The sequence below is a fragment of the Triticum aestivum genome, chromosome 6A (assembly GCF_018294505.1).
Source record: "Triticum aestivum cultivar Chinese Spring chromosome 6A, IWGSC CS RefSeq v2.1, whole genome shotgun sequence".
Classification (NCBI taxonomy): domain Eukaryota; kingdom Viridiplantae; phylum Streptophyta; class Magnoliopsida; order Poales; family Poaceae; genus Triticum; species Triticum aestivum.
Genome location: NC_057809.1, coordinates 523,106,883 through 523,123,784, shown reverse-complemented (window position 1 = coordinate 523,123,784; position 16,902 = coordinate 523,106,883). Strand labels below are relative to the sequence as shown.

Here is a 16,902-nt window from a genome sequence, read left to right as displayed (position 1 = left end):
CTATCACGTATGTCATTTACATTGATCACCTATATATATGTTCATTTATTTGCATTCATCCTAAACAAATTATTAATGTTATTAGGTTTAAATAGTGTTTTTCATGAATGCAAATGACATACACATATGAGTGATGTTTCACTGAACATTTTGATATCTTTATTACATTTTTCTGAGTTCATATGAATTTTTTAAGTAACGGTCAAACAACCTTCACCTGATGGAAGGGCATCCGGGTGACCTAAAATGCTTTGGTAAGGGCAAATATGAGCACACCAAAAAATTAGGGGCAAATTTGAACAGAACAAAAAAAATTAGGGGCAAATATCGGTAGTGGATTCAAGTTAGGGGGGAATGTAAATGTCCCCCAAAAATGTATATGCACACATTATTGGATGAAGGTAGTAGGAGTACCATATTTTTTTGTGGGGAATGGGAGATTGGTTAACTTAACAAGGCAAATCATTCATACAAAGACTGAAAATATGATCCGTACAAGAGTAGCCACACCGTAGTTCGCGGATTGCTTCGCCCATAGGCAGCTAGGCCAGGGCTACCTTATTTGAGTACGACTAATTAAGCTAAGCACAATCTTGGTGCTGCAATTTGCAATAATATCAACCGGCTCATTTAGTTTCAAACATCAGAAATTCTAATCGGTCTAAGACGTTTTGCAATAATAATTTGAATGATGGTCTATGTTTTTTGGATGCATGATTTACTATTATCGTTGGCTTTGTCGTGGTGAGATTTGCAAATTAGATTCCATTTTGATGTGTTCCAATAAACAAATTGCCAGTACTTGTCAGGTTATTGTACTTACTTGCCTATTATTTACATGCAGTCATCGTGATGTGTTGCATGCTTGGTTAAGAATTTAGTTGTGTCAACTACCACGTTGTTTCATACAGCTTTCCATTTTTGCAAAACTGTGGCTGCCGGGATAATTGCTATGGTTGCTTCCACCGGCAGAGCTTCAGCAAGGCTGAAAGGGCCATGGCCCGCCCTGGGTTGGAGAAAAAAAATGGCACGAAGTCTAGCCCATATTAATGCATTGATTTTTAATTTGGTAGTGTTGTTTGTACTATCAGGCCCGCCCAACATATTTTTTGTAGCTCCGCCACTAGTTGCTTCCCTAGTTGCCAGATTAATTATATCAAGTTTTCATGTGTATTTTGTGTAACTTGTCATGCTTGCACAACCTTTGGTTTGTCATCCTACACACGGGGGTTGCCACTTGCCATACATACACACACACACACACACACATGATTATCAGGTTTAATCAAGCGTAATTGCCAGATGTATACACATGGTTGCCAAGTTAGTTTGGTTGTCGGGGAACTTTTTGGCAGGGGTTGCCGGGTTTTAAGCACTGATTTATAGACAAGTTGCTAGGTTTTAACATGTATAATTGCCATGCTTTAAGAAAAAAATGAGTTACTTATCAGGTTTAGCAGGACAAAAGGGTGTAGTTGCTCGGTTAAATCTAGAGATAAGAAAAAGCTATGATTAATTTTTGGCGGCTGCTATGAATCAGCCGTCTGATCAGCGCGCTGGTGACCGTTGGATGACAGCAACGCCACAGGAGTAGTAAGCGCGCGACTACTTCAATGCAGCGCTGCTATCATGTTATGCTTTTTTACACAAAAAGTCACTCTCAGTGATCACACCTACCATTGACGAATAAAAGCTCATAACATGTTCTTACAGAGATAGTTAGGTTCCTATACTAAACAACATAATCAATATTGTACATACGCTGCCAGTTCGGACCCCATCCCTATGAACCAACCCATGGCACATATAACTTTTCCTGTGACTCTTGTCCAAACTGAAAAAGGTGATTATGATCAATTTGTTATGTTTATCTTTACATTATACTCAGAGATTTAAATATCTCATAAGATCTATAAATGCTACTTGAAGATATGTGGCATGAGACTACGCAGATGGCCCCAGACGCTTCCTCCCTGACAAGGGTGCTTCAGGCTTATCATCCACACAACTTGGAACAAAGCGAGACAGATGAACAAACGCAGTATATGGTGGTAACCTTGATTCCCAAGAGATCAGCCTAAAATCTCGCTTCGTTGGAGCAATATGGCCTGGTTCTGCTAGTACGTCCCCAAATATGACTTTGGGTAGACTACTATCCAGACAGCTAGCAGAGGGTATAAGGCGAGCAGCAGGAGACAAGAGGTGGTGAGAGCCAAAGTGCACCGGACGGTCTTGATCGAAAAGGCCATTTGGATGGCAGCCAAACCTGGACATGATCATCTTCCTTGTGATTCTGATCTTGTTCAATGTGCTAAGCCAGAAATGGGCATTTAGATTGTTTCTCACTGCATATCCAAGCAAGTTAGCTGAAACAAGTGATCCTTCCAACACCACAGCGAACTCTTCCACTATCGTTGCTAACCACAGATGGTCTCCTGGCTTCAGGCTTCCGAATGCGAACGTCTTGAGCAGGTACCTATACTCCTCGAATGCCAGACGGTTCAGAGATATACTCTGGACAGTCCCAAGTTTCTTCAAGCTTTCATTTCGGCCTAAGATTATCACTTTGTTTCCTCTGTCCATGCACATAACAGATGAATAAAATATTTTCCAGTCATCATCATCTACATCGGAAGCAAACTCGACAACTACCAGTGTCCTCCCTGATGGAATTCCATGGTCTGTTATTCTCGTAAGACCGTCTCCGTTCAGGTGCAAAATAACTGCAAAGTGAGAACGCACCCTGTCATACCTGCATACATGTGCAACTATTGGAGGCCTTGTTTGGCGAACAACTATTTTGGTTGCGCAAGCACGTTTGAAAGGAATGATATAATCAGACGAGGCAGATGAGTTTTGCAAAAAAAATACCTGCATACATGTGCAACAAGAGTTTTCTTCCCAACTCCACGTCCACCAACGACTGGTAGCACTGCCGGAGGACCGGGTATGTTCTCTTGCAGCAAGAAGTTGATGATCTTCTGCTTCTCGACATGCCGACCAAACATGAAGTTGTCGACCTGAAGATAGGCATCATACGGTCTCCGGGAGATGCGCTCGCATCCGCCCAAAAGCACAACAAACTCCACCATGTCAGTAACAGCACCTTCCAGATTCTCAAGTGCACTTTGTAATCCCGAGTTGGAGGCCTTGTTTGTCGAAGAATAGGCTGTCCGAGCACGTTTGAAAGGAATGATATAATCGGACGAGGTAGATGAATCGCTCACCAAGTCCTTGGATGCCTCCTTATGTTGCTTGTACCTGACGTTGTCCAACACATGGTACCCTTGGTACATGGCTGACGATAGCTGCTTCAACTGCATGAGCATACAAGAGTTGGTGATGCATCGTCCGTCCGCCTCCTCGACGACCGTGTGAACTCTCAACAAGAGTTGTTGTAGCCTCTCCGCCTTCTCCTCTGAGCATACATGATCCGTGTATTTGTTCATGAGAAAAGAGATGAATCGGCTGGCGAGGTCACCTGTAACGGCAGATATTGCAAGATCCATTTCCAAATCTTCTGAGCTAGGTGTAGGAAAGAGAAAGAGTGAGTTATGCACGTTGTATGTGTCACATATACTAGACCTAGAACGGAGAGATGAACAAGCTTTTACTTCAGGACTATGGCATCACATTTATGAAGAAAATCTACTACGGGATCAAGGAGCCAAGAAGAAAGATCCTAGTTCACCCGCAAAATAAATAAAAAATAAAAAAACTCAGCTTTCAACATTGAATTGGTACAGAAGCAAGAAACTAACGGTAAGACAGGTCAGTTCAGCTTGATGCAATACGTCAAGGTCTTCGTCAACCTCAAAGACTCGACCCAGCTAGGCTACCGTGTATGGTTATCCGTCATCGTACTGGTCAAGTTTGCCGTCCGAGTAAGACAAGCGCGGATAGGATTTTCTTGCGGGTCAATCACGTTGTTACCCAAGGACGCGACTACAGTCTACAAGACAGAACCCAAGGCCGCCTGAGGGGATCGGTCTCTCACCGCCGGCGCCCCAATCCGCGCTGCATCTCAGCGCTGGGGGTCACACCTGATCCCATCGAGATCTCCTACTTCACCTGCGGCGGCGCCGTTGGAGAGAAAGGAGGGGTCTACGGGATCGGGAGGGGGCCGTGGTGAGCCGAGGCGTGAGATCGGGCGGGAGGAGCGCCGGTGGTCGCAATGGCGAGTATCGTTCTCTCTCGTGATGGATCCTGGTGTGTGGATCGAAGGGCGGCTTCGATTCACCCATCATTCAAGATGGGTGGTTCTTCTCGATCTGGAGAATGACGTCCTCGCCGGCGATTATCTTCCAGTCGGAAACGTGATTGAGGTAGGTCTTCAATTCAAGCTTGATGATTATAACATAGTTGTTGGCGAGTATGTGCAGATAGACCTACGTTCGAAGGCATCCGAGGTGATCGATCTGTCGGAGTCGATTCAGGCAAGACCGGGAGGACGTTTTTGGGCGCTTCTGGAGAGCGACGACGAAGATCAAGCGGAGTGTGTCCCCTCTAGGGTCATGGCTTTGCCGGCTGTCGGGCTGTTGCCGGAGCCCATGATTAAGATCGTTCGACGTCGCTCAAATTTTGAAAACTCCAAGCCGGCTATGAAGCCCTGGATCGGACCGATCCCTAAGGTAAGTAGAGAACCTATGACCTTGTCTCAATTTTTGTCGGATGATTGGACTTTAGTGACGCGAAAGAAGAAGGGAAAGATTGGCCGGCCGCCGGTGGCGAGTTCGGGCACTGTTCGTGCAGCCAGACGGGCTTCGCCGCTGATCAGAGGGATCAGCGAGATCCGTGCCGACAAGTCTCGCCGTTTGAATTCGATCTTGGGCCTCAGTGGCCCCGATCAGGCATCGGGAGACGTGGGCCGGCCTGCCGATGGGTATGAGGCCCATCGCGGCAGATCCACCTGGGTCGTTAACTGGGTGCGTGGCCCAGCCTAACGAGGATTCTGTGGGGGCGACCGTATACGTACAGAATCCCTGCATGCGTGCGATCGATCTCCAGGTCATGTACGTTCGGCCGCCGTCGCTGTGCCCTAGTTTGCGCCGGGGAGGCACGCCGGGGTTTCGCCGCTGTGGCCCGGGGAGAGCGGCGCGCATTCCTCCTCTTGGGTCCATGGCAGGCCGCGGGGCTGCGGCGCCGCCCGCTAAGAAGCAGCCGGCCGCTGCTGCTGTTGGTCGGGGTGGGGCTGCTCCGTAGCCGGGCAGTGCGGCACTGCCGCCGGCGATGAGCGCGGGGCGCGGGGCCCTGGGGCAGCCTGGCCAGAGGCCGCTGGCGGGCGGTGGTGTGCCGCCAGGCACCCAGGGTCGCGGCGTTGGCCTTGTGGGCGCTCGGCCACCGGGGCAAGTACCCATCCATGCTATCGAGCAATCAGCCTCGGGCCGCACCTCCGCCCCATCACGTTGCGAGGCCGACGCAAAACCGGTCAGGTCCGACTCAGACAAGACAGTATTCTACCAATAGAGAGCCCACTGATCCGCCCCGAGGCCAGTGGGGGGATGACGGGTATGATGCTGTTGGAAATATGCCCTAGAGGCAATAATAAATAAGTTATTATTATATTTCTCTGTTCATGATAATAGTCTTTTATTCATGCTATAACTGTATTATCCGGAAATCGTAATACACGTGTGAATACATAGACCACAATATGTCCCTAGTGAGCCTCTAGTTGACTAGCTCGTTGTGATCAACAGATAGTCATGGTTTCCTGGCTATGGACATTGGATGTCGTTGATAACGGGATCACATCATTAGGAGAATGATGTGATGGACAAGACCCAATCCTAAGACTAGCACAAAAGATCGTGTAGTTCATTTGCTAGAGCTTTGCCAATGTCAAGTATCTCTTCCTTTGACCATGAGATCGTGTAACTCCTGGATACCGTAGGAGTGCTTTGGGTGTATCAAACGTCACAACGTAACTGGGTGACTATAAAGATGCACTACAGGTATCTCCGAAAGTATCTATTGTTTTATATGGATCGAGACTGGGATTTGTCACTCCGTGTAAACGGAGAGGTATCTCTGGGCCCACTCGGTAGGACATCATCATATGCGCAATGTGACCAAGGAGTTGATCACGGGATGATGTGTTACGGAACGAGTAAAGTGACTTGCCGGTAACGAGATTGAACAAGGTATCGGTATACCGACGATCGAATCTCGGGCAAGTAAAATACCGCTAGACAAAGGGAATTGTATACGGGATCGATTGAGTCCTTGACATCGTGGTTCATCCGATGAGATCATCGTGGAACATGTGGGAGCCAACATGGGTATCCAGATCCCGCTGTTGGTTATTGACCGGAGAACGTCTCGGTCATGTCTGCATGTCTCCCGAACCCGTAGGGTCTACACACTTAAGGTTCGATGACGCTAGGGTTATAAAGGAAGCTTGTATGTGGTAACCGAATGTTGTTCGGAGTCCTGGATGAGATCCCGGACGTCACGAGGAGTTCCGGAATGGTCCGGAGGTAAAGATTTATATATAGGAAGTCCTGTTTCGGCCATCGGGACAAGTTTCGGGGTCATCGGTATTGTACCGGGACCACCGGAAGGGTCCCGGGGGCCCACCGGGTGGGGCCACCTGCCCCGGGGGGCCACATGGGCTGTAGGGGGTGCGCCTTGGCCTACATGGGCCAAGGGCACCAGCCCCAAGAGGCCCATGCGCCTAGGGAACCCTAGAGGGAAGAGTCCTCAAGGGGGAAGGCACCTCCGAGGTGCCTTGGGGAGGATGGACTCCTCCCCCCCCTCTTGGCCGCACCCCAAAACCCATCTAGGGCTGGCCGCCGCCCCTAGGGGGTGGGAAAACCCTAAAGGGGGCGCAGCCCCCTTCCCCCCTATATATATTGAGGCATGGGGCTGCCCATAACACGCGATTTGATCTCTCGTTGGTGCAGCCTTGCCCCTCTCCCTCCTCCTCCTCTCCCATGGTGCTTGGCGAAGCCCTGCAGGATTGCCACGCTCCTCCATCACCACCACGCCGTTGTGCTGCTGCTGGATGGAGTCTTCCTCAACCTCTCCCTCTCTCCTTGCTGGTTCAAGGCGTGGGAGACATCGTCGAGCTGTATGTGTGTTGAACACGGAGGTGCCGTCCGTTCGGCACTAGGATCATCGGTGATCTGAATCACGACGAGTACGACTCCATCAACCCCATTCACTTGAACGCTTCCGCTTAGCGATCTACAAGGGTATGTAGATGCACTCTCCTTCTACTCGTAGCTGGTTTCTCCATAGATAGATCTTGGTGACGTGTAGGAAAATTTTGAATTTCTGCTACGTTCCCCAACAGTGGCATCATGAGCTAGGTCTATTGCGTAGATTCTTTGCACGAGTAGAACACAAAGTAGTTGTGGGCGTCGATATTGTTCAATATGCTTGCCGTTACTAGTCTTATCTTGATTCGGCAGCATCGTGGGATGAAGCGGCCCGGACCAACCTTACACGTACGCTTACGTGAGACCGGTTCCACCGACAAACATGCACTAGTTGCATAAGGTGGCTGGCGGGTGTCTGTCTCTCCCACTTTAGTCGGATCGGATTCGATGAAAAGGGTCCTTATGAAGGGTAAATAGCAATTGGCATATCACGTTGTGGTTCATGCGTAGGTAAGAAACGTTCTTGCTAGAAACCCATAGCAGCCACGTAAAACATGCAACAACAATTAGAGGACGTCTAACTTGTTTTTGCAGGGTATGATATGTGATGTGATATGGCCAAGAAGAATGTGATGAATGATATGTGATGTATGAGATTGATCATGTTCTTGTAATAGGATTCACGACTTGCATGTCGATGAGTATGACAACCGGCAGGAGCCATAGGAGTTGTCTTTATTTTTTGTATGACCTGCGTGTCATTGAAGAACGCCATGTAAACTACTTTACTTTATTGCTAAACGCGTTAGTCATAGAAGTAGAAGTAGTCGTTGGCGTGACAACTTCATGAAGACACGATGATGGAGATCATGATGATGGAGATCATGGTGTCATGCCGGTGACAAGATGATCATGGAGCCCCGAAGATGAAGATCAAAGGAGCTATATGATATTGGCCATATCATGTCACTACTCTATTTGATTGCATGTGATGTTTATCATGTTTATGCATCTTGTTTGCTTAGAACGACGGTAGTAAATAAGATGATCCCTCATTAAAATTTCAAGAAGTGTTCTCCCCTAACTGTGCACCGTTGCTACAGTTCGTCGTTTCGAAGCACCACGTGATGATCGGGTGTGATAGATTCTTACGTTCACATACAACGGGTGTAAGACAGTTTTACACAGCGAAAACACTTAGGGTTAACTTGACGAGCCTAGCATGTACAGACATGGCCTCGGAACACAGAGACCGAAAGGTCGAGCATGAGTCGTATAGTAGATACGATCAACATGAAGATGTTCACCGACGTTGACTAGTCCGTCTCACGTGATGATCGGACACGGCCTAGTTGACTCGGATCATGTAATCACTTAGATGACTAGAGGGATGTCTATCTGAGTGGGAGTTCATAAGATGAACTTAATTATCCTGAACATAGTCAAAAGACCTTTTACAAATTATGTCGTAAGCTCGCGCTGTAGTTCTACTGTTTAGATATGTTCCTAGAGAAAATATAGTTGAAAGTTGATAGTAGCAATTATGCGGACAGTAGAGAGCTTATGTCCTTAATGCACCGCTCAGTGTGCTGAACCCCAAACGTCGTTTGTCGATGTTGCGAACATCGAACATACACGTTTTGATAACTACGTGATAGTTCAGTTAAATGGTTTAGAGTATAGGCACCAAAGACGTTTTCGAAATGTCGCGGAACATATGAGATGTTTCGAGGGCTGAAATTGGGATTTCAGGCTCGTGCCCACGTCAAGAGGTATGAGACCTCCGACGATTTTCTTAACCTGCAAACTAAGAGAGAAAAGCTCAATCGTTGAGCTTGTGCTCAGATTGTCTGAGTGCAACAATCACTTGAACTGAGTGGGAGTTGATCTTCCAGATGAGATAGTGATGGTTCTCCAAAGTCATTAAGTTGCTAGAGCTTCGTGATGAACTATAACATATCAAGGATAGAGATGATGATCCTTGAGGTATTCGCGTTGTTTGACATCGCGAAAGTAGAAATCAAGAAGGAGCATCAATTGTTGATGGTTGGTGAAACCACTAGTTTCAAGAAGGGCAAGGGAACAAAGGGATACTTCATGAAATGGCAAATCAGCTGCTGCACCAATGAAGAAACCCGAGGTTGAACCCAAACCCGAGACTAAGTGCTTCTGTAATAAGGGGAACAACCACTGGAGCAGGATTACCCTAGATACTTGGTAGATGAGAAGGCTGGCAAAGTCGATAGAAGTATATTGGATATACATTATGTTAATGTGTACTTTACTAGTACTCCTAGTAGCACCAGGGTATTGGATACCGGTTCGGTTGCTAAGTGTTAGTAACTCGAAATAAAATCTACGGAATAAACGGAGACTAGCTAAAGGTGAGCTGACGATATATGTTGGAAGTGTTTCCAAGGTTGATATGATCAAGCATCGCACGCTCCCTCTACCACCGAGATTGGTGTTTGCGTTGAGCATAGACATGATTGGATTATGTCTATCGCAATACGGTTATTCATTTAAGGAGAATAATGGTTACTCTATTTTTGAATAATACCTTCAATGGTCTTGCACCTAAAGGAATGGTTTATTGAATCTCGGTCGTAGTGATACACATTTTCATGCCAAAAGATATAAGATAGTAATGATAGTACCACTTACTTGTGGCACTGCCATATAAGTCATAATGGTATAAAACGCATGAAGAAGCTCCATGTTGATGGATCTTTGGACTCACTCGTTTTTGAAAAGTTTGAGACATGCGAACCATGTCTATTGGTATATATGCATGAAGAAACTCCATGCAAATGGACCGTTTGAACTCACTTGATTTTGAATCACTTGAGATATGCAAATCATACCACATGGGCAAGATGAGTGAAAAGCCTCGGTTTCAGTAAGATGGAACAAGATAGCAACTTGTTGGAAGTAACACATTTTGATGTGTGCAGTCCAATGAGTGCTGAGGCATGCAGTGAATATCGTTATGTTCTTACTTCACAGATGATTCGAGTAGATGTTGAGAATATTTACTTGATGAAACACATGTCCGAATTATTGAATGGTTCAAATAATTTCAGAGTGAAGTAGAAGATCATTAGAGGATAAAATGTCTATGATATGATCATAGAGATGAATATCTAAGTTACGAGTTTTGGCACACAATTAAGACATTGTGGAAATTGTTTCACAATTAATACCGCCTGGAACACCATAGTGTGATGGTGTGTCCGAACATCATAGTTGCACCCTATTGGATATGGTGCGTACCATGATGTCTCTTATCGAATTACCACTATTGTCCATGGGTTAGGCATTAGAGACAACCACATTCACTTTAAATAGGGCACCACGTAATTCCGATGAGATGACACCGTATGAATTATGGTTTAGAGAAACCTAAGTTGTCGTTTCTTAAAAGTTTGGGGCTGCGACGCTTATATGAAAAAGTTTCAGGTTGATAAGCTCGAACCCAAAGCGGATAAAATGCATCTTCATAGGAAAACCAAAACAGTTGGGTATACCTCCTAATTCAGATCCGAAAGCAATATGGATTGTTTCTTGAATCGGGTCCTTTCTCGAGGAAAGGTTTCTCTCGAAAGAGTTGAGTGGGAGGATGGTGGAGACTTGATGAGGTTATTGAACCGTCTCTTCAACTAGTGTGTGGCAGGGCACAGGAAGATTGTTCCTGTGGCACCTACACCAATTGAAGTGGAAGCTTATGATATTGATCATGAAACTTCGGATCAAGTCACTCCCAAACCTCGTAGGATGACAAGGATGTGTACTACTTCAGAGTGGTACGTAATCCTGTCTTGAAAGTCATGTTGCTGGACAACAATGAACCTACGAGCTATGGAGAAGCGATGGTGGGCCCGGATTCCGATAAATGGCTCGAGGCCATAAAATCCGAGAACGGATCCATGGACTTTGGTGGACTTGTCCGATGATCGGCAAGCCATTAAGATAAATGGATCTTTAAGAAGAAGACGGACGTGGATGGTAATGTCACCATCTATGAAGCTCGACTTGTGGCGAAGTGTTTTCCGACAAGTTCAAGGAGTTGACTATGATGAGATTTTCTCACTCGTAGCGATGCTTAAAGTCCATCGGAATCATGTTAGCATTAGCTGCATTTATGAAATCTGGCAGATGGATGTCAAGACAAGTTTCCTTACTAGTTTTCGTAAGGAAAGGTTGTATGCAATACAATCAGAAAAGTTTTATCGATCCTAAGGATGCTAAAAGGTATGCTAGCTCCAGCGATCCTTCTAAGGACCGGAGTAAGCATCTCGGAGTTGGAATGTACGCTTTGATGAGATGATCAAAGATTTTGGATTTATACAAAGTTTATGAGAAACTTGTATTTCCAAAGAAGTGAGTGGGAGCACTATAGAATTTCTGATGAGTATATGTTGTTGACATATTGATGATCAGAGATGATGTAGAATTTCTAGAAAGCATATAGGGTTATTTGAAAGGTGTTTTTCAATAGAAAACCTGGATTAAGCTACTTGAACATTAAGCATCAAGATCTATAAGGATAGATCAAAATGCTTAATAATACTTTCAAATGAGCACATACCTTGACATGATCTTGAAGGTGTTCAAGATGGACCAGTCAAAGAAGGAGTTCTTGCCTGAGTTGTAAGGTACGAAGTTAAGACTTAAAGCTCGACCACGGCAGAATAGAGAGAAAGGACGAAGGTCGTCCCCTATGCTTTAGACGTAGGCTCTACAGTATGCTATGCTGTGTACCGCACCTGAAGTGTGCCTTGCCATGAGTCAGTCAAGGGGTACAAGAGTGATCCAAGAATGGCTCACAGGACAGCGGTCAAAGTTATCCTTAGTAACTAGTGGACTAAGGAATTTTCTTGATTATGGAGGTGGTAAAAGAGTTCGTCGTAAAGGTTACGATGATGCAAGCTTGACACCTATCCCGATAGCTCTGAGTGGAGAGACCGGATACATATAATGGAGCAATAATTTAGAATAGCTCCAAGTAGAACAGTTGTTTGGAATAGCTCCAAATAGAGCGTGGTAGCTACATCTAGGAGATGACATAGAGATTTGTAAAGCACACACGGATCTGAAAGGTTCAGACCCGTTGACTAAAACCTCTCTCACAAGCAACATGATCAAACATAAAACTCATTGAGTGTTAATCACATAGTGATGTGAACTAGACTACTAACTCTAGTAAACTCTTGGGTATTAGTCACATGGTGATGTGACATGTGAGTGTTAATCACATGGCGATGTGAACTAGATTATTGACTCTAGTGCAAGTGGGAGACTGTTGGAAATATGCCCTAGAGGCAATAATAAATAAGTTATTATTATATTTCTCTGTTCATGATAATAGTCTTTTATTCATGCTATAACTGTATTATCCGGAAATCGTAATACACGTGTGAATACATAGACCACAATATGTCCCTAGTGAGCCTCTAGTTGACTAGCTCGTTGTGATCAACAGATAGTCATGGTTTCCTGGCTATGGACATTGGATGTCGTTGATAACGGGATCACATCATTAGGAGAATGATGTGATGGACAAGACCCAATCCTAAGACTAGCACAAAAGATCGTGTAGTTCATTTGCTAGAGCTTTGCCAATGTCAAGTATCTCTTCCTTTGACCATGAGATCGTGTAACTCCTGGATACCGTAGGAGTGCTTTGGGTGTATCAAACGTCACAACGTAACTGGGTGACTATAAAGATGCACTACAGGTATCTCCGAAAGTATCTATTGTTTTATACGGATCGAGACTGGGATTTGTCACTCCGTGTAAACGGAGAGGTATCTCTGGGCCCACTCGGTAGGACATCATCATATGCGCAATGTGACCAAGGAGTTGATCACGGGATGATGTGTTACGGAACGAGTAAAGTGACTTGCCGGTAACGAGATTGAACAAGGTATCGGTATATCGACGATCGAATCTCGGGCAAGTAAAATACCGCTAGACAAAGGGAATTGTATACGGGATCGATTGAGTCCTTGACATCGTGGTTCATCCGATGAGATCATCGTGGAACATGTGGGAGCCAACATGGGTATCCAGATCCCGCTGTTGGTTATTGACCGGAGAACGTCTCGGTCATGTCTGCATGTCTCCCGAACCCGTAGGGTCTACACACTTAAGGTTCGATGACGCTAGGGTTATAAAGGAAGCTTGTATGTGGTAACCGAATGTTGTTCGGAGTCCCGGATGAGATCCCGGACGTCACGAGGAGTTCCGGAATGGTCCGGAGGTAAAGATTTATATATAGGAAGTCCTGTTTCGGCCATCGGGACAAGTTTCGGGGTCATCGGTATTGTACCGGGACCACCGGAAGGGTCCCGGGGGCCCACCGGGTGGGGCCACCTGCCCCGGGGGGGCACATGGGCTGTAGGGGGTGCGCCTTGGCCTACATGGGCCAAGGGCACCAGCCCCAAGAGGCCCATGCGCCTAGGGAACCCTAGAGGGAAGAGTCCTCAAGGGGGAAGGCACCTCCGAGGTGCCTTGGGGAGGATGGACTCCTCCCCCCCCTCTTGGCCGCACCCCAAAACCCATCTAGGGCTGGCCGCCGCCCCTAGGGGGTGGGAAAACCCTAAAGGGGGCGCAGCCCCCTTCCCCCTATATATATTGAGGCATGGGGCTGCCCATAACACGCGATTTGATCTCTCGTTGGTGCAGCCTTGCCCCTCTCCCTCCTCCTCCTCTCCCATGGTGCTTGGCGAAGCCCTGCAGGATTGCCACGCTCCTCCATCACCACCACGCCGTTGTGCTGCTGCTGGATGGAGTCTTCCTCAACCTCTCCCTCTCTCCTTGCTGGATCAAGGCGTGGGAGACATCGTCGAGCTGTACGTGTGTTGAACACGGAGGTGCCGTCCGTTCGGCACTAGGATCATCGGTGATCTGAATCACGACGAGTACGACTCCATCAACCCCGTTCACTTGAACGCTTCCGCTTAGCGATCTACAAGGGTATGTAGATGCACTCTCCTTCTACTCGTAGCTGGTTTCTCCATAGATAGATCTTGGTGACGTGTAGGAAAATTTTGAATTTCTGCTACGTTCCCCAACAGATGCGTATGGTGAGGGACGGCATCGTGGTTCCTCGTCCACGGGAGGAGGTCGTGGCCATGCCTGGTCGAGTGATGGGTCTGCCGAGAGACCGTTTCTCGGCCCTCCAGGCGGATTTGTTGAAGGAGCCACATGCCCAAACTACCGTCAGAGAGGAGGCTATCAGGGTCATCGTGGTGGTCGGGGAGGGGGCCGTGGGAGGTTTCGCCGCCCGCCTCCGCCTAAGGTAGTTGTTGAGCACGCGGCGTCGGCACTGGAGGCCGATCACGCGTCCACTGATCTTCCTTCCCAGGCGATGGAGGTTGTGACTGCCTTGGCCAGTGTTGAGGTTCCTGCGACTGGGACTGTGGCAGAGGCTACTGACAGGTCGGATGCTGAGAGGGCGTCCAAGTATGCGCGCAAGAAGGAAAAGATGCTTTGCTATCGTTGTGGGGAGAAGGGCCACTTTATTGCTGAGTGTGTGGCCGAGCTGTGTGAGTCATGTGGCAAGCCGGCACATGCCTCGGGGGAGTGCCCGTTCTTGCGTGACCAGGCTCCGTCGCTGACTTTGTACGGAGTCTACTGTGCTGAGCTTATGTTCTTTGAGTCACCGGCTGCGCGAGAGATTCTGGAGGAGACCCAGAGTTTGACCACCGGGGTTGTGAAAGCTACTCAGGGCGACGTGACTGAGGCTCAGATCGTGCGGAGGCTTTAGGAGCTGGCTCCGGGGGACTTTCGGTGGGAGCTGGTTGGTCTCGAAGAAAAGGTTTTTAAGGTTGATTTCCCCACGGTGGATGACTTGCAGCGTTTGTTGAGCTTTAGTTTGTGTAGAGTTCCTGGCACTTCGTGCATTCTGGAGTTTCACGAGTGGAAGAACGTGGAGCCTAAGGGAAAGCCGCTTACGCAGGTCTGGTTGCGGTTTGTAGGGGGGCCGTCTAAGCCTTTGCAGGATGTTCGAGTTGTGGCCAGTTTGGGTATGATGGTTGGGAAGACGGAGAGAGTTGATATGGCTTTTACCCGGGCTCATGGGGTGGCCCGGCTTTTAGTCAGTATTCTGGATATTGAGTTCGTGCCTGATGTGGTCAACTGGACTTATAGGGGAGAGGTGTTCCCGCTCGAGATTGAGTTTGAGGACACTGATCTGTTTGCTGATGTAGTTAATGGGAATGATGTTGATATGCACGAGGGAGATGGCGGTGCGGGAGCCAATGGGGCACAGACTGATGAGTCCACACGAGAGGGGTCTAACGGCTCTCTCCCAGATGCTCAGTTGCCCGGGGATGGGACCGGGGTTGAGCCGGCAGCATCACCTTCAGTGCCTATGACTTCGTTGCGGTTTGGGTCCTTTGATCCAGCATCTGCGCCGCCCAGACTTTGGAGTGACCGGGTAGACTCTGATGATATGTTTGAGCGCACGCTTCCTCCGTTGGAGTTTGAGGGAGCTGGCAGTTCTGTGCCTGGACGCTTGGTGAGGGCCCCATCGGCGAGGACTCTGGATGGAGTTGGGGTGGGGGAGCCGGAGGTTGCTTCTCTTTCCCTTGTTCCTCCTGTGGTCGAGGCTCCGGTGCGGTTTGCTGCGGCTGAGCTGGTGTTGGAGGGAGGGGGTTCGGGGCAGGAGGCCTTGACTTTCCCCCTCCATTTCCCGACGCCGGTGAGGTCGGTCACGTTGGAGTCGGCTAGCTCCAGGGGAGGGAGCCCGAGGCAGGCAGCCTCGGCTCCTGCTACTCCGGTTGTAGCGGCGTTGGGAGGGGGGCTGGGGCAGGTGGCCCTGGCCCCTCCTTCGTCCCAGGCGGTCAGGAGGACCGTCTCTCCTTCGCCGACGGCTCTTCCATTTGCGCCGGCGGGTGGGGCGGGAGGAGGGCGCGGGCAGGCGGCCCATGTTATCCCCTCTCCGTTTGTACCCGTGGCCGCGGACCCCGGCGTGGGGCACCTGTATGAGGGGCTTGGGAGCCCGCAGCTGCCCTCTTCGGTAACCTCGGTTGACCCTTTGAGGGACTCGGCGCCAGGCTTTACTAGGGAGGAGGTTATCGCTTTTGGCGGGATCCCAGACCCCGTCTCGACGGGAAGACGGATGAGTGCTCGCATCCACGAGCTCCCGGAGGTGGATGATATGCAGCAGCGGTGCGCTATGAGGGCGACCAAGCTTCAGGATGCTGCATTATCTTCTGGTATGTCCGTCAACATCTCTAATTCTTTATTGCATTTTTTAATGAGGAGATTATAAATAATGCAAACCAATTAGGAGTTTCACTAGGTGCTACGGATAGTGAGATTACCAATTCGGTGAATGATCTGTTAGATTTGGAGGCGGAGCGTGCCTTAGAGACTATTCGTAATCTTGCAGCGGTTAAACCAATGAATGATGATGAGATTGGTGCGTTAGGGGTTAGAGTGCTCGATAATCTGTGTGCGGATCTAGCACCCCCCAGTCATGAGTCTGAGGACGATGATGTGCCCCTAGAGAATGATACTGGTAGTTTAATTGAACCCGGTTATGAGGACCGAGCGTCAGAGCCTAGTAAACCAAAGCACAAGTGGAAACGGAAGATCTATCCCGATTCCGCGGTTCGTAGGAGTGCTAGGATTCGGACCACTAAAAAATTCCATGATGAAATATGAAAGGAATCTTTTGGAATAGCAGAGGTCTGAAGGACTTGGCTAAAAGAAGGTTCCTTGCTGAGGCATCCTTAGAGCAGCGTTTAGATTTCATTGCTCTATCGGAGACTGGTGGAGATAATTTTGT

General features: G+C 48.0%; 1 protein-coding gene across 1 annotated transcript; it reads right to left on the bottom strand.

Moving 5' to 3' along the window:
• Positions 1-1,938: 1,938 nt before the first annotated feature.
• Positions 1,939-3,509, bottom strand: LOC123130892 (uncharacterized). Its single transcript, XM_044550682.1, has 2 exons — positions 2,872-3,509; positions 1,939-2,752 (listed from the first exon to the last, which is right to left on the bottom strand). The coding sequence occupies exons 1-2, from the start codon at positions 3,507-3,509 to the stop codon at positions 1,945-1,947; spliced, it is 1,446 nt and encodes a 481-aa protein (XP_044406617.1). The 3' UTR covers positions 1,939-1,944.
• Positions 3,510-16,902: the final 13,393 nt, after the last annotated feature.

Excerpts from the sequence above, each read along its gene's own strand:
- LOC123130892 (XM_044550682.1), bottom strand. The coding sequence starts at position 3,509 with ATGGATCTTGCAATATCTGCCGTTACAGGTGACCTCGCCAGCCGATTC. Across the intron at positions 2,753-2,871 it reads CTTGTTGCACATGTATGCAG|GTATGACAGGGTGCGTTCTC; the intron begins GTATTTTTTTTG and ends ACATGTATGCAG.